We start from the raw sequence: 21,353 nt of genomic DNA on the forward strand, positions 1-21,353 counted from the left end.
CTATTGGAAATAGGTTACCGTGCTTGATGGATCTGTGGTCTGTCCCAGGATGGAGATGCTTGTGTCGAAGGAAGCTGGGAGTTAAAAGATTGTACTGATATATGTGAGGGGGACCCAGACAGGCTGACCTGCCCCAGTCCCTGAACCCCTATTGTGTCAGCCCATATACCTGCACTATGTTAGACCTCTCTGCTGACATTTTCAAGAAAGGTACTGATTAGTGCCAGATTGTGGTCAACTGTTCACCCAAAACATAACTAAGGCCACAATTCATTTTACATAGGCCACCATACAGCTTTTGCGTTGTAATGATTTTTGGTCTGTATCAGTATGAGTTGGATTTAAACTGGTGGCTTTCACTGTTTGAGTCAGGGGTGTAGCCACAGTGGACCCAGGTAGGCCTAGGCCTACCCAGCAGCCGTGCATCCTGGCTTGACGAAGTTGGCATGAGTGAGGGGAACAAGCTGAGCTCCAAGGCTCTCTCTCTCTCTCCCTTAAGCATTGCTCTCTCTTCGGTGCAGCAGTGGCAACGATTCCAACATGCTGGTTTCCTCTAACCTGGAAGCCTCCCCTCTGCCACATCTTACACCCTCTGTGGCAACTTCCTGTTTCTGCCTGGGCAGGAAGCAGCAGATGGGAGGCTTCCGAGTTAGCAGCAGGCAGCATGTGGGAATCGCTGCTGTTGCCTTGGACCCATTAAAGAGAGAGAAGAAATGCTGCAGGGAGTGGAGGAATAGAGAGGGAGAGTTGTGTGGAGGAAGGGGAGGAAAGGAGAGATGCTGCATTGGGGTGGGGGAGAGTGAATTTTTAGATATGGGGTGGAGGAGAAGAAGGGAATGTTGCTGCACGGGAGGGAGGAAGGGAGTGATGCTGCACTGGGGGAGAGGGACAAGAGAGGGTGAATTGTTGGATATGGGCATGGAGGGGAGGAAGGGACAGATGGGCAAAGGGATAGGGAGAAGCAAGAAAGGGAAAATCGTTTGTATGGGGGTGGAGGGGAGGGAGATGTTGGGCACAAGAGAGGGAGAGAGAGAGAGATGGTGGACAGTGAGAGAAATGGAGAAATGGAGGAAGGGAGAGTGCTGCATGAGGGAAAGGGGGAAGCGAGATGTTGGATCTGGGGTACAAGGGAAGGGGAGAGAGAGACGGTAGACAATGGGTGAGAGGGAGACATGTAGGACATGAGGTTGGATGAGGGGCAGAGAGAGTTGCATAGGAGGTGGAGAGGAAAGAGAGGGAGATTTTGGATCCAGGAGCAGATGGGAGTGATGTAGAAATCCCGGACAGTGGGAGTGAGAGAAGACAGAGGGAGAAATGCTGGACCATGGGGGACAGGACAAGAGGGAAGAGAGAAGGGAAAGGGATATGTCAGGCTATGAGGGTGAAGAAGAAAGAAAGAGGGAGAAGATGCTGGGCTAGAAGGGTGGAGGGAGGAAGACGCTGGGAATGGTGGAACCATGTGGAAGAGTCCAGGAGGGGGAGGATGAGAGTGGCAAGGAAATGGATGCGAGGATAATGATTACAGAGGGTAGAAATATGGTAATGTGGAGAAGAATAAAGATGTAAGGGAGTGGAGGGCTGGGGAAGGAGTGAGATGGGGAATGGGAGAGCTAGTGGGTGAGAGAAGAAGATGGAAATCTGATAGGTAGCTGAAAATTGAAAAAGAGGAGAAGGGTGAGAAAGAGGGTGAAATCTGAGTTGACAGAAAGGCAGAAAAAATAGAGAGGAAAGAGCTAAAACGGAATGATCAATATATCAGAGGTAGGTATAGTGGGGTAAACGGCAGAGAGGAGAAAAGACAAATGTACAGCAGTCGCTTGAAGGAGAATTAGTAGACGACAGACAAGAAATTGGAACCAACATAATGGAAAAATAAAACATCCAGACAACAAAGGTAGAAAAAAAGCATTTTATTTTGAATGTTTTAAATGGAATATATTAGCTTTGGGAACTGGGTATAGCAAATGTCTTTGCATTGTGTTCAGTAAGAAGGAAATGCATTTCTGTTTTTATTTCTCCAGTTATGTAGTACATGTTAACTTCTTGGGTTTTCCCAATTCAATTTTTGTCTAAATATTTTTATTTCTAATTTGTGATCCCCTGTTCTGTATTTGGTGAGGGTCTGGTGGTGTGATTATAATGGCAGATGGGGAAATCGGAGGGGAGGCAGGAAGGAGAGGGGTTCAGAGAGGGTGCCTTCTTATATTTTCTGACCTGGGCCAGAGCGTGTCTAACACTGGCCCTGATCCTTGCTGTATAGCTGGTGGGGATCCCCAAGCATCCCCAGCTAAGGACCTTTTCCAAAGGCGGCCAAAACTCTCTTCTACCAAGCTCTGCAGTTGGCGATCTCTAATCATGCATGGGGTGCTGGCATCAGTGGCTCAGGGACATTGCTACTGCCTGCCAAGCTTGGTAAAAGGGAGTTCTGGCCACCTTCAGAGGAAGTCTTCAGCCGACAGAGCTTGAGGATCCTCATGGGCTAAAGTATTTATATTCTGAAGTGAGGCTAGGGCAGGGCAGAGAAACTTTTATGCCCACACCAAATTGGGCGTCTGGCTTTTGCCTCTGGTTTGAGTTCAACAGAAATGCAGATCTTTCCAAGAATAGTGATCCCCACCAGATCTTAGGAAACACCAATACAAGTCTGGTGGTTCAAAAAGCCTCACTGGGTTTTCTTTGAGGCCTATATTAGATTTCTTTTCATCCACCCTATGTTTTGACATCAGTGGATTTTTCCTTCAGAAGAGACTTGTCAAACCAATTTAATAAGCACATGCAAAATAGACAGGCCAGGTAATACAATCAAATACTATAGTAAATATTAAAGCAAGATCAATTCCCAAAACACAATAATGAGAAGCAATGATGTATTGCAACGCAAAGATGGAAAATTAAAGAAAGGAAAAAGCCTTAAAGGGCTCCAAGTCAAACATAACCTTCAGAGCTGGAACTTTTCATCATAGACATAAAAAAAACCTTGCTGATTAATAACCATCTCTATAATTTATTAATCGGATCATCTGCAAAAGTCCAAAGTCCAGTCTCCAGTATCAAATAGTTCAAGTAATAGCTAACAAGTTTAGGGGTCCTTTTACAGAGGTGCGTAAGATTTCCTTTGAGTGAGACGCTCACTTTAGCTTCTCCAGTTGTTACAGACAGCGTTTGATGTCTTGAGTTCGAAGGTCTTTGTAGTGACTGTTTGAAAGACTGTTTACACAGTATGATTATAAAGGTTCAGCTTGTTTAATAAGGTTTCGTTTGAGAACACATACATGGTGTAAAGACTCCTGACGCAGGCCAGTTGGGCCGAAACACAGCTGTGTTGAGTCATATCACCTTTCAATAAAATTTGCATTTTTATCTTTTTGTGTGTCATCTTGAGGTTTTTTTTTTACTTTTTTTTATTTTACTTTTTTATTTTTTACCTTTTATTTTTATCATTTTTTTTATTTTTTATTTTATACTTAGGTTTTTTTATTGTTTATGTTTCCCCTTTTTTGGGGTGTCATCTTCGCTGTTTTGTGTTATTATCTACACGTGTCTAGAGCACGCCAAATCAGCATTACTGCCTGGCTACCATGTGCCCTGGGCAGTAATTCTGAATTTGGCGCACGCCGAAAACACGTGGCAGAAAATATTTTCTAGCGCGTGGCACTTTCCCGGCGGTAAACAGCATGCCCCTTTCCTGTCCCATTTTTTAAAAAAAGCCTTTTTTTGCAGACATGGTAAAAAGTGGCCCAGTGCGCCCCCAAAACACGCGCCTACACTACCGCTGGCCATCTTTTACCGCGGCTTAGTAAAAGGAACCCTGAATGAGAATTGATGGGGGGTGGGGAGCTTTCATTTGAAAATGCGCCAGCCACAGGAGTGAGACTCAATTTCTAAAGTGTATATTTTCTCCTGCTATGAAAGGGAAAGGGAATTGGGACTTGATATACTGCCTTTCTGTGGTTTTTGCAACTACATTCAAAACAGTTTACGTAGTATATTCAGGTACTTATTTTGTACCAGGGGCAATGGAGGGTTAAGTGATTTGCCCAGAGTCACAAGGAGCTGTAGTGGGAATTGAACCCAGTTCCCCAGAATTAGAGTTCACTGCACTAACCACTAGGCTACTCCTCCACTAGTAACATTCCATGTAGAAGCCTGCCCTTGCAGATCAGCCGCACAGGCTTCTGTTTCTGTGAGTCAGACGTCCTGCACATACGTGCAGGACATCAGACTCACAGAAACTGAAGCCTGCGCAGCCGCGTTGCTGATCTGCAAGGGCAGGCTTCTACATGGAATGTTGCTAGTGGAATAGCAACATTAACATTCCATGTCGAATCTCAATAGTAGCAACATTCCATGTAGACTGTCAAATAGGGAAAGGGAAATGGGACTTGATATACTGCCTTTCTGAGGTTTTTGCAACTACATTCAAAGTGGTTTACATATATTCAGGTACTTATTTTGTACCAGGGGCAATGGAGGATTAAGTGACTTGCCCACAGTCACAAGGAGCTGCAGTGGGAATCTAACTCAGTTCCCCAGGATCAAAGTCCACTGCACTAATCACTAGGCCACTCTGTGTGTACTGTGCTCTGCCTCTCCCAATCTCACCACACCCTTTTACCTGTGGGTATACAGCTGTTTATCCATAGAATTATGCCTTTCTGATTTCTGTAGATTAAAGAAAATGACTACATCAAAATAGAGAACACGGAGAATACCAGCAAGCTAACCATCTCCTCAGCGAGGCAGGAGCATTGTGGATGCTACACTTTTGTTGTGGAAAACAAACAAGGCAACAAGCAAGCACAAGTCAACTTGACCGTGTTTGGTAAGTACACTGTAACCCCCTCATGCTATTAACTTGCTCCCCCAAGTGATAGGTTAAGGTCAGTTACACATGGAATTTAAATAATCAGACACTAATTGGCTTTAACAACTGATTATTGGCTGTAATTGGTGTTGATACTAAATTTAGGCCTACTTTATAGAAGTAGCCTAAATTTCCACACGGATTATAGAATACGCCAAGCGCCTATCTAAGCGACTAAATTTAGTTGCGGGCAGTTACGCCAAGTAAATCGTGGTGCAAATGCCGACGCCTAAATTAGGAGCAGACCGGGTGTATTCTATAACCACGCGCATAGATTTTAGAAACGCCCACGACCTGCCCATGCCCTCTTTTTAACTATCACGCTTATTTTCGAACGAGAAGGATGCCCATCTTTCAACACAAATCGGGAGATGGGCGTCCTTCTCGCAAGGTCGTCCAAATCGGCATAATCGAAAGCCGATTTTTTGACACCCTCGACTGCTTTCCGTCGCAAGGACGACCAAAGTTCATGGGGGCGTGTCGGCAGGGTAGCGAAGGCAGGACTGGGGCATGATTAGGAGATGGTCTCCTCGGCCGATAATAGAAAAAAGAAGGGCATCCTTGACGAGCACTTGGCCGACTTTACTCGGTCCATTTTTTTTGGCGTCCAAGCCTCGAAAAGGTGCCCCAACTGACCAGATGACCACCAGAGGGAATCGGGGATGACCTCCCCTTACTCCCCCAGTGGTCACTAACCCCCTCCCACCATAAAAAAACAAGTTTAAAAATACTTTTTTGCCAGCCTCTATGCCAGCCTCAAATGCCATACTCAGGTCCATCGCAGCAGGTCCCTGGAGCAGTTGTAGTGGGCGCAGTGTACTTCAGGCAGGCAGATCTGGGGGGCGGGTTGGGGGGCTCAGCACCCAAGGTAAGGGAGCTATGCAGCTGGGAGCAATTTCTGAAATCCACTGCAGTGCCCCCTAGCATGCCCTGTTGGTGTCCTGGCATGTAAGGGGGACCAGTGCACTACAAATGCTGGCTCCTCCCACGACCAAAGGGCTTGGATTTGGACGTTTTTGAGATAGACGTCTTTGGTTTCCACAATCGCCGAAAACCGAGGATGACCATCTCTAAGGTCGACCTAAATGTCAAGATTTGGGCGTCCCCGACCGTATTATCGAAACGAAAGATGGACGTCCATCTTGTTTTGATAATATGTGTTGCCCCGCCCCTTCGCGGCCCTGTCCTTACAGTTGGGCGCCCTTAGAGACGGTCGTCTCTGTTCGAAAATGCCCCTCTATGTGACTTAGAATTTACACGCATCACATTATAGAATACGCTTAGACAGTTCTGCATGTAAATTCTAATTAATGCCAATTAGCAGTGGCGTAGCAAGGGCAGGGCGGTGGGGGCAGTCCGCCCCGGGTGTCAATGGGTGGGGGAGTGCTCCGTCCACCCCCCCCCCCCCCAGCGCAGCGCCTCTCACTCCCCCCCCCCGACAGTCCCCACCTGCCTACCAGCTGAGCTCCGGCTGGCACCTCCAATCTGCAGCGCTGCTGACTTTAAACGAAGAAAACTGTCTCGTCGTTGGCCCTTCACTCACTGAGTCCCGCCCTCGAGGAAATAGGAAGTTATATCAGAGGGCGGGACAGTAGTGAAGGGCCAACGACGAGACGGTTTTCTTCATTTAAAGTCAGCAGCGCTGCAGATTGGAGGTGCCGGCCGGAGCTCAGCTGGTAGGCAGGTGGGGACTGTCGGGGGGGAGTGAGAGGCGCTGCGCCGGGGGGGACGGGGTTAGGGTCCACACCAGGGGGGGTGCCGACGCCAGGGGGGGTGCCGACGCCAGGGGGGGTTCCGTGTTGCACTGCACCCGGGGGGGTGCGCGCAGCAGCGATCCGCCCCGGGTGTCAGCCAAGCATGGAACGCCACTGCCAATTAGTGTCAATAATTGCTTGTTAAGTGACAGTTATCGGTGCTGTTTGGCTTGTTAACTAATTAAGTTGCATTCTATATAGAATCCAGGGGTATATCTGCATATGTTATTTGTGCTTTATAACAGAAAGTCAGATGTTTATTTTGGGCTTAGAGGTCAGTGCGTATTTCCTGTGGGAGATTCATTGCCCTAAGCAGAAACAGTGTATCTGGCTCTGGGTTTGGAACAACAAATAATCAAGACTGCTAAGATTAATTCATGTAGAGCTTTTACATATAGATAAAGTGGCTAAATATATCTCTAGAAAGGAGGAAAAAAAGACCTCAGCAACTCCCTGTATATCAAAAAAACTCTCCTTTAATCATCGATCTCAGATAAAAAAAAAAAACATTTGTAAGTGAATTTCATTCCAACCGTCTTTGTGATTTGATTGTGGGTTCCCTTGTTTGGATTTTATAGCTTATCTGATTTTATTGAACCATGACTGGATGTGAATGTTGATCTTTTGGCTTGAGTACTCAGACTCAGATTACACAGGCTAGGCCCTGAGCAGGGCTGTAAAGGCAAGCAGTCTTTTTCTAAAATAGAAATAAACCCGATGTGGAAAGTAGGAATGGAAACCACAACACTGGCAATTATTAATAACTGAAATGGATTAAGAGCTCTAGGTTGAGAATATTCAAGACGTGTCGCTTCTTTCTCTTTAACATCAGCAAAATTCGCCCTTTCCTCTCAGAGCACACCACCCGAGCTCTCATCCACTCTCTCACTACCTCTCGCCTTGACTACTGCAACCTACTCCTCACTGGCCTCCCACTTAACCATCTATCCCCCCTTCAATCCGTTCAGAACTCTGCTGCTCGTCTTATATTCCGCCTGGACCGATATACTCATATCACCCCTCTCCTCAGGTCACTTCATTGGCTTCCGATCAGATACCGCATACAGTTCAAGCTTCTCCTTCTTACCTACAAATGCACTCAGTCTGCAGCCCCTCATTACCTCTCTACCCTCATTTCCCCTTACGTTCCCACCCGAAACCTCCGCTCACAGGACAAATCCCTCCTCTCAGTACCCTTCTCCACCACCGCCAACTCCAGGCTCCGCCCTTTCTGCCTCGCCTCACCCTATGCTTGGAATAAACTTCCTGAACCCTTACGCCAAGCCCCCTCCCTACCCATCTTCAAATCCTTGCTCAAAGCCCACCTCTTCAATGTTGCCTTCGGCACCTAACCTTTTTACCTATTCAGGAAATCTAGACTGCCCCTATTTGACTGTCTGTACATTTGTCCTTTAGATTGTAAGCTCCTTGAGCAGGGACTGTCCTTCTATGTTAACTGTACAGCGCTGCGTAACCCTAGTAGCGCTTTAGAAATGTTAAGTAGTAGTAGTAAGTAGTAATATTCTACCAGCTACTACAAAGCCACAAGTAACCTAGGAATACTGAGGATGTAGACTTTCCTTAGGAACATGCTTATTACAGTGAGGTATGTTTTTGCACTTTCTGCACCTTAAAGGCAAAACTTAAAGAAGCGGTAAGTACAAAGCAGATGGTAAATATCGATGACCTGGCAAGCATCTACCCTACAATCACTACACAGAGCAGTAACCATGGGTGATCCCGTGCTTTCTGCCGACTGCCAAGGCATGTAACATGGGCCCCAGCACAAACTTAAACACTAGAAATGGTATGGGGGTACAACCCCAACACCATGACAGCATCCCCTCTGACAATACCTCCCAGTCCGCTGCCCCCTGAAAAATGAATCCCACCTGCACTCAACTCCCTGATCAAGCCCCTCCCCTACACACACACACACAATGCAGCGCCCTCCTAGAGCAACCCTCTCTCTACAGGAACTTCCCCCCCCCCCCCCCCAAAAGCACTGTTTCCCCAAAGGCCCCCTCACCATACCCTGACCCCCTCATACCAGGACTCACTTGGTGGCCTCTCTGGTAATCTGCTGAGTCCAAAATAGTGCCTATGACCACTGTTCCCTCTAAGCTGTGCAGGAATCCTCCACCTACAGTCCTGCCAGTGGGGGCGCTATTTCACTATCACATTTTCAATAGTGAGGGACAGGCAAGTTCTGCAGGACTCCAGGAAACCTGCCTATCCCCTAAGAATTGAAAATGCAATATTGAAGCACCAACCCCCCACTGGCAGCTTAGAGGGGAGAGTGCCTATGACCCCTAGCAGTAGGTCTTACAGTACTACTGCTAGGGGTCATCCTATAGGGGGAACAGTCTTACCCTGACCCAGTAGACTACAAGGGAAGCACCTGAGTTCCAAGTGGGAGAGAGAGTTGGGGGAAAGGCTTGGGGGACTGTTTAGGGGCTTCAGCTGTGAGTTTTCTTGCTGGGAAGGGTTGATCTTGGGGGGACTTCATTGTGAGGGGGAGCCTGATCAGGAGGTTTTGTTTGGGAGGGTTTCTTTCTTGTGTTGGGGGAATCAAAGGGACTTTGCGACAGGGGCGTAGCCAGACTTTGGCGGGAGGGGGGTCCAGAGCCCGAGGTGAGGGGGCACATTTTAGCCCCCCCCAGCGCCACCGCCACCACCAACTTTGACCCCCCCCCCCCGCCGCCGACCCTCTCGACCCCCCCTCCCGCCGCCAACCCTCCCCCACTGCCACCGTCGCCTACCTTTGCTGGCGGGGGACCCCAACCCCCACCAGCCGAAGTCCTCTTCTTCTGGCTCAAGGCTTTGTTCTGTTTCTGTGAGTCTGACGTCCTGCATGTTGTACGTGCAGGACGTCAGACTCACAGAAACAGAACAAAGCCTTGCAGATCAGCCAGCAACGTGGCTGCTGGCTGATCTGCAAGGTACGTGCTGTTTCTGTGCAGGACATCAGACTCACAGAAACAGAACGAAGCCTTGCGCCAGAAGAAGAGGACCTCGGCTAGCAGGGGTTGGGATCCCCCGCTAGCCAAGGTAGCCGACGGCGGCGGCGGGGGAGGGTTGGCGGTGGGAGGGGGGGTTGAGAGGGTCATCGGCAGGGGGTCCAGGGCCAAATCTACGGGGGCCCAGGCCCCCGTGGCCCCACGTAGCTATGCCAGTCCTTTGCCCAAGTGGCATGAGGTTAAGTGCATTTGCACTATTGGCAGTCATGACAACTCGTGCATAGTACTAACTCATACTCTTGCTGTCAGTTCCAGCTACGTTCTGTCGCTGCCCAGATTCTGCTTGGATCCTGCCTTAACCTACACTAAGCAGCTAGCACGGGATATTTTACATGCTCACTGATTTTACTCTGCAGTAGCTATTAGTACAGTTCTCTATTAACAGCTATTGCACATTAACACCCTTGCTGGCTGCTTAGCATGATTTAATGAATAAACCTTTTCAGCTGGGGATTCTCACCAAAGGCTGCAGATATCTGTGGTTTTCAGGAAATCCTTATTAAATATTCATCACAGGGATTTATGTTCCCATTGTCTATGGCTGTAGCTGAGTTGCAAAGCTTGATTTAGAAAACAGACCCTGAGATCTGGAGTTCAAAACTCTCAGTCTGATGGATTCCAGTAAGCCAGCTGTTTCCAGTTCTGACAGACACAGTGATATGGATACAGAAGTCCATAATACATGTTCCCTGAAAAATGTATATATTAAAGCATGAAGTTTTTGTTACGATACCCAGTAGCTACACTCTGCTCTGCAGCCCACTGGGATCCAGTCGCTTACTGTTTAATGCAAAACCTGAAATTATTTCTCTGTTATGTCCTTAATGCCTAAATAAATAGTTGGTTCTGCCCTTTTTACTTTTCAAAAAGTAAGGCATGTGGGAAGAAGTTACAGCTCATTTTGGAAATTCCAGGCGTGGGAGATGACCCCCAGTTACAAAAGGAGGAGGTCACATGATGCTGACTGTTAAAACAGTGAATTTGGCAGAAGGACTGTTTTGGCATTAGCTTATATAATGGGTTCTTTGATTTATTTCCATAATAAAAACATACTTTGGAACCCATTGTGTTCATAGAGGGTTTAAAAGGGGCAGATATTCCAAGGTGATGTAGAGTTTTTATTCCCTTCATAGCTAAACCTTCCTCCCAGCTAGAGGACAGCAGATTCTAAGATATTAATTCACAAAAACAAATGTAGAATTCAGAGACAAGATATGGAACTTCAAGGTGGCAAAGTCAGGAAAAACATTAGGAAGTTTTTTTTTTTCATGGAAAGGGTGATGGAAGACTGGAAAGTTCTCCCTGACAATGGAGAAAAAAACATAGTAACATAGTAGATGACAGCAGAAAAAGACCTGCACGGTCCATCCAGTCTGCCCAACAAGATGAACTCATGTGTATACCTTACCTTGATTTGTACCTGTCTTTTTCAGGGCACAGACCGTATAAGTCTGGCCAGCACTATCCCTTCCTCCCAATCACCAGCCCCGCCTCCCACCACCGGCTCTGGCACAGACCGTATAAGTCTGCCCAGCACTATTCCTCACCTCCCAACCACCAGTCCCGCCTCCCACCACCGGATCTGGCACAGACCATATAAGTCTGCCCACCACTATCTTCGCTTCCCAACCACCAACCCTCTCTTCCCCCCACCGGCTCCACCACCGGCTAAGCAGTGGTGGAATTCAGAAAGGTGTAAGCGAAGGAGCAGCCTAGTGGTTAAAACAGTGGACTGAGAACCATGGAAGTCCTTATAATCCTGGGCAAATCATTTAGGTGGCAATTTTATAAACTAGTGCCCACAGATGGGCATCCAAAGCTGCATGATTTGTGCCAATTCTATAATGGCATATGGGCACCCAGATTGCATTATAGAACACTAGCACAAACTGGCATTGGCACATCAAAATGTATGCATGCCCACTTGTGGTGGGTTCATTGCTGGCAGATGTGGCAAGCTGTGTGGGTGTGAGTAGGAAACATTCCCATGTCCTTTCAGGCTCCTCCCACATGTGCATCCCCTTGCAGATGTGCACAGTGCCACTTATGCACCCTTATAAGAATATAACATAAGAACATAAGCATTGCCATGCTGGGAAGGGAAATGGGACTTGATATGCCGCCTTTCTGAGGTTTTTGCAACTACATTTAAAGCGGTTTACATATATTCAGGTACTTATTTTGTGCCAGGGGCAATGGAGGGTTAAGTGACTTGCCCAGAGTCACAAGGAGCTGCAGTGGGAATTGAACTCAGTTCCCCAAGATCAAAGTCTGCTGCACTAACCACTAGGCTACTCCTCCACTCCAAAGGTCCATCAAGCCCAGTATCCTGTTTCCAACAGTGGCCAATCCAGGTCACAAATAGCTGGCAAGATCCCAAAAAACATTTTATGCTGCTTATCCCAGAAATAGTGGATTTTCCCCAAGTCCAATTTAATAACGGTCTATGGACTTTTCCTTTAGGAAGCCGTCCAAACTTTTTTAAAGCTCTGCTAAGCTAACTGCTTTTACTACATTCTCTGGCAACGAATTCCAGAGTTTAATTACATGTTGAGTGAAGAAACATTTTCTCCGATTCGTTTTAAATGTACTACATTGTAGTTTCATCGCACGTCCCCTAGTCCTAGTATTTTTGGAAAGCATAAACAGACGCTTCACATCAACCCGTTCAACTCCACTCATTATTTTATAGACCTCTATCATATCTCCCCTCAGCCGCCTTTTCTCCAAGCTGAAGAGCCCTAGCCGCTTTAGCCTTTCCTCATAGGGAAGTCGTCCCATCCCGTTTATCATTTTCGTCGCCCTTCTCTGCACCTTTTCTAATTCCAATATATCTTTTTTTGAGATGTGGCAACCAAAATTGAACACAATATGCGAGGTGCCGTCGCACCATGGAGTGATACAAAGGCATTATTACATCCTCATTTTTGTTTTGCATTCTTTTCCTAATAATACCTATTTGCTTTCTTAGCCGCAGCAGCACACTGAGCAGAAGGTTTCAACGTATCATCAACATGAAGAAAACCAATGTTTGGTTTTCTTCATGATCTGTAACTTTGGTGACTTTTTTTTTAACGATTGTGATGAATTCATTAGTGCAGGAGTGAGAACAAGTTGTGCCTTGAACTCCATCAGAAGCAGCCAGATTCAGATACTGTATGAACACTATCAAATAGAGTGGCTTCTGACATTTAAGGGCTTTGAATGTTCAAGGCTGTTTTCTCCATTCTTGGCAATGGAAAAATCATCTTCTGGAAAGACTCCCAGGATTGAATTGTTATGATTTCCCACCCCCACCCCCCTGTGAATTCCATTAACATCCTTGAACTGTGCCTTTAAACCAGACTTAAAATGAGAGATTTGTTCAGACTGAAAGATGGAACCTGTAAACTAACAGACTGACTCAGATGAACTAGAGTGAAGATGCTCCCCCCTCCTTTATTTTTTTTACTTACTTTGAACCCTTAGTTTTCTGTCCACAAGAAGATGGCTTACAAGTGTCCGGTGAGAGTTCCAGGAGTCACTTGCTAAATTCTTTTGTGAAAGCAGTGGCGTAGCTACAGGTGGGCCTGGGTGGGCAGAGGCCCACCCATTCTTGGCTCAGGCCCACCCTGTCTGGCCTCCAAAACAGTTCAGCAGCACCTGCCTCACTCCCCTCAATCCCTCTCCTCCACCCGTGGACTTGGCATTTGCCCCCCCACCCCCACCCACAGCTTGGCAACACTCCCCTTTCTTGTTCTAACTTGGCACCTTTCCCAGCAGCAACAGCGATGCAGTCTGTTGCCTGCGCCAAACTCAGTCTTCCCTTTACCACTTCCTGTTTCCTCTCTGGCACGATCCAGCAGAGGGAAGTCTACAGGGCTGGTGCAGGCAGTGGATGTACATCACTACTGTTGCTGCTGTCGAAAGTACTAAGGTATGGGGGTTGTTTCAGAGAAAGAGGTATTGCTAGGCTGCAGGGGGGGATTAGAGAAGTGCTGGATCTGGGGACAGAGGAGAGGGAGATAGATGCAGGACAAAAGGGGGGGACTTTAGAAGGCCCTCCCATCCAAACTCTGGGCCCACCCAAAATGACAGGTCTGGCTACGCCCCTGTGTGGAAAGCAAAAAGCATCTCAATAAATGGCACGGGAGAGACGAGAATGCCTTCCTAAGGGATGTAGTTATCAACATGGGCTACCATTAAGACGGGTTAATTTTCCACTAACTCGTGCTATCTTAGCATAGCTCCCATTTTATGTAATGGGACCGAGTTACTAATAACCAGGGTCAACAGTAAAATAACTTATTTTAATGGTAGCCCATGTTGATAACGCCCCTCCCCCCATCAATTTGTCAATAGTATATGAGTAGGTAGGTCACTTGTAGGTATTTGTCAATAGTATATGAGTAGGTAGGTCACTTGTAGGTAGGCCAACAAAGTGATTAATTGGACATGGATAAAATCATGACTGTAGAAAAGTATATGTAGCACTTAAGAAATGAACCTCTTTAAGACTGTTGCTTTCCCTACTGGTAAGGTCATTGGCATGGTATACCAGGAACGGAAAGGAATGAAGAAGTGGCAGAGACATGCTAGGTAGAGGAAGGATTAAGCTTTTCAAGTTCCATTTGGCAGAGATATGCTAGGTAGAGGAAGGATTAAACTTTTCAAGTTCCATTTGGCAGAGGTTCAGTATATCCTGTTAAGTATCCCCTGGAGAGTAACATGTCTTTGTTGGGTAAGAATATGGTCAGGTGTTGAATGAAAGAGTAGGAACTGCTCAGTAGTCAGATGGGGTCACATTGCACTCTGGAAAGAAGTCACTAGTAGAGCACCCTTCTATCAGTTAGGGAGCTTCTTGTGTTTATTATAGACAATTAGGGTGTACAGTCATTTGAAAAGGACATGGAAACCCCAGCATATATCATGACATGCTGTGTCATTTTCAAGTGAGCCAATTAAAATATTTCATTTTTGGATTTAAGCATGTTCTAAAGCCAGCTAGCGTGCTCTGAAATCCTTTAGAATGCACTAAACTATTTAAATAGTTTTACAGCACACAATCTGCCGGATTCTGTATAGGTCACCCAACACCTGGGTGTGGATCACAGATCCGCTCGTAAACTAATTGACTAATTAGGTAATAATGATCAGTTATTGGCATTAACAAGCACTAATTGTTAGTCATTAGTTGTTGCGTACGGATCTTCACTATTCCCCTATTCTATACCTGCGCACTTAAAGTATCTTGCAGAGAACTCCAAAGGGAGCAGGGCCAAGGGAGGGGCATGGGTGGTTCAGGGGCATTCCCAGGATTTAGGCATAGTGTTAGGGAATCTGTACTGTATTGTATAATACAAATTGTATAATACAAATTGACGCAACACGGCACCGTGTTTCGGCAATAGTGCCTGCCTCAGGAGTCGGTATTGTTGTTGAAATGTAGCAGTAGATGTTTCAAATAATGCAAAACATAGTTTAAGTCTTTAAAAAGACTGTTGGTTGCACTGCAGCTCCTACGGTTGGCGTCTTCAAACAGTTCATAATTAGAGCCCCAGCTGAGAAAAGTCTTGATAAAGACTTAACCTATGTTTTGCATTATTTGAAATATCTCCTGCTACATTTGGGTACCATAACAACAATACAGACTCCTGAGGCAAACACTACTGCTGAAACACGGTGCCACGAGAAGTCAGTTTGTATTATGGAATAAAGTACATACTCCCTACTCTGTCTCCCTGGTCTTCTTGGAAGAGTCCTGTTGATCACGCTACTACCCCTTTCCTGACTCTTCTTGTTCGTAGTGGATCTTGTTTCTCTACCTTGGTGGTTGATCCACACATTAGTTGGGTGTGAGCATTTATACCAGCCTTTGGTAGGGGTAAATGCTCACATTCAAAATTGCACAAGTTAATGTACGCAGAATGTTCAAAGGGCTCTAGAGCAGTAAACAATATGCACGCTAAAGATGGCCGCAAACTGTATTTAAATGTACTCAAATGGATGTTAATGAGGTCATTTGGTATTCCATCCCAATGCTCAGAGAACAGCACAGAAACAAATGCTGTCCTTCATGCTGGAAACTTATCAGCTTGGGGGTGGCATTAAAGGTTTTCAAGAGAGGATCTCTTCAGAATTTGCTGCTTTTGTTTTTTGGGGTTCTTTTTTTAAGAAGACGGAAAGAAGCCTGTGCAGCCTATAAATGTTGATAGCATAAGTACATAAGTAATGCCACACTGGGAAAAGACCAAGGGTCCATCGAGCCCAGCATCCTGTCCACGACAGGGGCCAATCCAGGCCAAGGGCACCTGGCAAGCTTCCCAAACGTACAAACATTCTATACATGTTATTCCTGGAATTGTGGATTTTCCCAAGTCTATTTAGTAGTGGTTTATGGACTTGTTCTTTAGGAAACCGTCTAACCCCTTTTTAAACTCTGCTAAGCTAACCGCCTTCACCACGTTCTCTGGCAACGAATTCCAGAGTTTAATTACGCGTTGGGTGAAGAAACATTTTCTCCGATTTGTTTTAAATTTACTACACTGTAGTTTCATCGCATGCCCCCTAGTCCTAGTATTTTTGGAAAGCGTGAACAGATGCTTCACATCCACCTGTTCCACTCCACTCATTATTTTATATACCTCTATCATGTCTCCCCTCAGCCGTCTCTTCTGCAAGCTGAAAAGCCCTAGCCTCCTTATTCTTTCTTCATAGGGAAGTCGTCCCATCCCCGCTATCATTTTAGTCGCCCTTCGCTGCACCTTTTCCAATTCTACTATGTGTGCAAGTCCCAGCAAAACAGACACTGCAAGCACACATTGGTGCTGTTCTTCTGAGTTTAAATATGAGCCTTTTGAGTGAAAACAATTTTTGTGGAGGAGTGGCCTAGTGGTTAGGGTGGTGGACTCTGGTCCTGGGGAACTGAGTTCGATTCCCACTTCAGGCACAGGCAGCTCCTTGTGACTCTGGGCAAGTCACTTAACCCTCCATTGCCCCATGTAAGCCGCATTGAGCCTGCCATGAGTGGGAAAGCGCAGGGTACAAATGTAACAAAAATAAAATTGATACTATTGGAGATTCTACATGGAATGTTGCTATTCCACTAGCAACATTCCATGTAGAAGGCTGCGCAGGCTTCTGTTTCTGTGAGTCTGATGTCTAGACTCACAGAAGCAGAAGCCTGCGCGGCCACATTGGTGATCTGCAAGGGCCGACTTCTAGTGGAATAGCAACATTCCATGTAGAATCTCAAATAGTCGCAACAGTGGAGGAGTGGCCTAGTGGTTAGTGGTGGACTCTGGTCCTGGGGAACCGAGTTCAATTCCCACTTCAGGCACAGGCAGCTCCTTGTGACTCTGGGCAAGTCACTTAACCCTCCATTGCCCCATGTAAGCCGCATTGAGCCTGCCATGAGTGGGAAAGCGTGGGGTACAAATGTAACAAAAAAAAAGGTGTAGAAGAACAGTTCCAATGTGTGCTTTCAGTTCCGGTCTTGCCTGGGCATGCACACAAGAGCTGTACTTACCATGAAACTCTTGTGCATGTGCACTGGGCATTTTTTTGTTTTGTAGCGCACATATAATTTGAATACCATTTGCCTTGAGCATTGCAGAGCTAAGTTTCTGCACTGATCTTGCGCAAGGGGATCTGTGCTGTTGGCTTTAGCGCCGGACCTTTGAGCATTAGCCCTTTAGAAAGCAAGGGGTCTAACTTAAATAGTTACATGCAAAGTCTGAATGATGCATGAAAATGATCTCAGCTAGAGTACTATAAATGGACAATAAAGCAGCCTGTATCTGACTTATGTATTAGGGGCATGTGTGGATAAAACATTGCTTCATGTCAGTCTTTTGTTTTGAGTGCATATATGCATGCAAAGGAGCGCCTAACTTCAGGCGCTTTGTTACTGAATTGCCCTTAAAAGGCTAGATTCTATATATGTCGCTTGAAAACTCTGCATGGAAAAAAATACACCTAGGCATATTCTGTAAAATATGCCCAAATTTTATAGAATAGGCTTACATGTCCGCATGCTATACAGAATATGCTGAGTGGCTCTCTATCCTGCTTATTTTCGAAGGAGAAGGCTGGTCATCTTCCAACACAAATCGGGAGATGGCCGGCCTTCTCCTGAAGCCGGCCAAATCGGTATAATCGAAAGCCAATTTTAGCCGGCTTCAACTGCTTTCTGTCTCAGGGCTGGCCAAAGTTCAAGGGGGCGTGTCGGCAGAGTACCGAAAGCGGGACGGGGGCGTGATTAACAGATGGCCGGCCTCGGCTGATAATGGAAAAAAGAAGGCTGTCCCTGACGAGCATTTGGCCGACTTTACTTGGTCCATTTTTATTCACGACCAAGCCTCAAAAAGGTGCCCAAACTGACCAGATGACCACCGGAGGGAATTGAGGATCACCTCCCCTTACTCCCCCAGTGGTCACTAACCCCCCCCCCCCCCACCCACCCAAAGAAAATTTAAAAACATTTTTTGCCAGCCTCTATGCCAGCCTCAAATGTCATACCCAGCTCCATCACAGCACTATGCAGGACCCTGCAACAGTTTTAGTGGGTGCAGTGCACTTCAGGCAGGCGGACCCAGGCCCATCCCCCCCCACCTGTTACACTTGTGGTGGTAAATGGGAGCCCTCCAAACCCCACCCGAAACCCACTGCACCCACATGTAGGTGCCCCCCTTTACCCCTTAGGGCTATGGTAGTGTTGTACAGTTGTGGGTAGTGGGTTTTGGGGGGCTCAGCACCCAAGGTAAGGGAGCTATGCACCTGGGATCAATTTGTGAAGTCCACTGCAGCGCCCCCTCGGGTGCCCGGTTGGTGCCCTGGCATGTGAGGGGGACCAGTGCACTACAAATGCTGGCTCCTCCCATGACCAAATGGCTTGGATTTGGCCGGGTTTGAGATGGCCGCAATTAGTTTCCATTATCGGCGAAAACCAATGGCAGCCATCTCTAACGCCGGCCATCTCTAAGGGCGGCCCAAATGTTGAGATTTGGCCGGCCCCGACTGTATTATCTAAACGAAAGATGGCCGGCCATCTGGTTTCGATAATGCAGTCGGGTGCGCCGCTTGACGGGGCCGTTATTAGAGATGGCTGCCCTTATAGATGGCCGGCCCCGTTCTAGTTCAGCGCTAATCACCTCTAACGTCTACATTAGGTTTTGAGCATTGGCCTCTAAGACCTGTTACTGAAAATCTGGTGGCAGTGACACTGGAAGTAAGTGTTTAAAAGCAAAAATGAGAGAACATTCACCATGACTTTTTTGTAGTATAGAATTTATGCTTTAAAAACCCTTTGTCAGCAATGTCTATCCCGATACAGCCCACAGTAGAGGGGTAATTTTTCCTTTTAAAAATTTACCTCACAGTGCAGGTGTCTTTGGGAGGGAGTGCAAGTGGAATCATGAAATACACACAGTTTATAAAATACACCCCTACACTTGTATTTCACCCCTATACATTATCAATAGAAATCAAATAAAATAAAACATGGAAAAGAAAATAAGATGATACCTTTTTTATTGGACATAACTTAATACATTTCTTGATTAGCTTTCGAAGGTTGCCCTTCTTCCTCAGATCGGAAATAAGCAAATGTGCTAGCTGACAGTGTATATAAGTGAAAACATTCAAGCATTACTATGACAGTAAAATAGATACCATTGGAGATTCTACATGGAATGTTGCTACTATTGGAGATTCTACATGGAATGTTGCTATTCCACTAGCAACATTCCATGTAGAAGGCTGCGCAGGCTTCTGTTTCTGTGAGTCTGACGCAGAAGCCTGCGCGGCCACATTGGTGATCCGCAAGGGCCGACTTCTACATGGAATGTTGCTAGTGGAATAGAAGCATTCCATGTAGAATCTATAGAAATCAAACAAAATAAAACATGGAAAAGAAAATAAGATGATACCTTTTTTATTGGACATAACTTAATACATTTCTTGATTAGCTTTCGAAGGTTGCCCTTCTTCCTCAGATCGGAAATAAGCAAATGTGCTACCTGACAGTGTATATAAGTGAAAACATTCAAGCATTACTATGACAGTCTGACATATACATTCCCCTATACATTTAAACTACTTCTGGGCAGATGTAAATGTCCAACTTGTTTAATAACCTCAAAAGACATCACATTTCATGGTGGGAGGGGGGGGGGCAGAATGACAAATTTTGGGCCAGCTTGTTAAAAAGGATTTAAACTTTTAATTTCATGTATTAAAGTTTCTGTTACATTCTTCTCACAGAGATCTAGACAGATCACAAGTTGATATGTGTATATTCATTGTACTGCTTGAAAACATACTAGATTCTGTAGTCCAACTTTTTTCAACTACTTTTTACTTTGTAATAAAAAAAGTGTACCTGAATGTAACTCCCGTTGAGCTGTTACTGAAAAAGGAGTGAGCTAAATCCAAATAAATAATCATTTTTATTTATTTATTTATTTGTAACATTTATACCCCGCACTTTCCCCACTCGTTAGCAGGTTCAATGCGGCTTACATAGTAAATCAGGTTGACAAAGTAATGCAGAATGGTTGCAGCTGTAATATAGTAAGTAAAGAAGTGCTCATTTATGTATGGATAGGTAAGATGGGCAAGGAAGGAGGATGGAAGAGGTAGGGGAAAAGGAGGAGGGTGTGTATTGGGATTAACGTGTTACTTAGTATGGGGAAATGTAAGGGTGGGGTAGGAAAAGGAATGTACTAGATAGTGTAGGGAGGGCTGGAAGAGGGATATACTAGAAAGGATTAAATAGGGGAGCATGTTCCAGGTTCTGTTTTCATAGTCTGATCCGGTAGTGCTGATGGACAGGTTATTTGTGTAGGCTTGCTTGAAGAGGTAAGTTTTTAGTAGCTTCCGAAAAGGTAGAAGGCTATTGACTACTCGAATGGATCTTGGTAAGGCATTCCAGAGTTGGCTGCCTATGACGGAGAAGTTGGATACATAATATGTCTTGTACTTAAGTCCTTTGCAATTAGGAAGATGCAAGTTGAGATATGTTCGAGAAGATTTTAAGCCGTTTCTGGCTGGAAGGTCAATCAGATTATACATGTAACCCGGGGCTTCTCCGTAGATAATCTTGTGAATCAGCGTGTGGACTTTGAAGTGTATTCGTTCAGCAATAGGGAGCCCACTACTACTGCTGCTACTATTTAGTATTTCTATAGCGCTACAAGGCGTACGCAGCGCTGCACAAACTTAGAAGAAAGACAGTCCCTGCTCAAAGAGCTTACAATCTAATAGACCAATGGAGTTTTTCATGGAGAGGAGTTGCGCTCTCAAATCGCGACTTACCAAAAATAAGTCTGGCAGCCGTGTTTTGGGCGGTTTGAAGTTTTTTCAGGATTTGGGCCTTGGAGCCAATGAAAATACTGTTACAATAGTCAACTTGGGTAAGTACAGTGGATTGAACCAAGTTGCAGAAGGTATTTAGGGGAAGATATGATTTCACTCGTTTCAGCATCCACGTCATATTGAACATTTGGATTTAAAAGGATTTAAACTTTTAATATAAGGATGCTCTGTGTTTGTCCCATGCCTTTTTGAATTCAATCACTGCTTTTGTCCCTATCACTTCCCAAAAACTTTTGTTTCATTTTCAGGTCATTTTAGTGAGAGTTCCAGGAGTCATTTTAGTTCTTTGCAGTTTTCTCAGCAACCACATTGAATTTCAATGAGAAACTGTACATATTTTTTTAGTCATCATACTTGCGT

The 21,353-nt window shown here is 45.7% G+C and overlaps 1 protein-coding gene across 1 annotated transcript in view; it reads left to right on the forward strand.

Annotated features, from left to right (window-relative positions):
• The window catches only part of LOC115473714 (myosin light chain kinase, smooth muscle-like), a 673,403-nt gene that overhangs the window by 538,906 nt on the left and 113,144 nt on the right, over positions 1–21,353 (forward strand). The window contains exon 22 of the mRNA XM_030208760.1: positions 4,669–4,822. Coding sequence (XP_030064620.1) covers positions 4,669–4,822 — 154 coding nt within the window. The remainder of the gene's footprint in view (positions 1–4,668; positions 4,823–21,353) is intronic.

Source organism: Microcaecilia unicolor, chromosome 7, assembly GCF_901765095.1.
Source record: "Microcaecilia unicolor chromosome 7, aMicUni1.1, whole genome shotgun sequence".
Taxonomy (NCBI): Eukaryota; Metazoa; Chordata; class Amphibia; order Gymnophiona; family Siphonopidae; genus Microcaecilia; species Microcaecilia unicolor.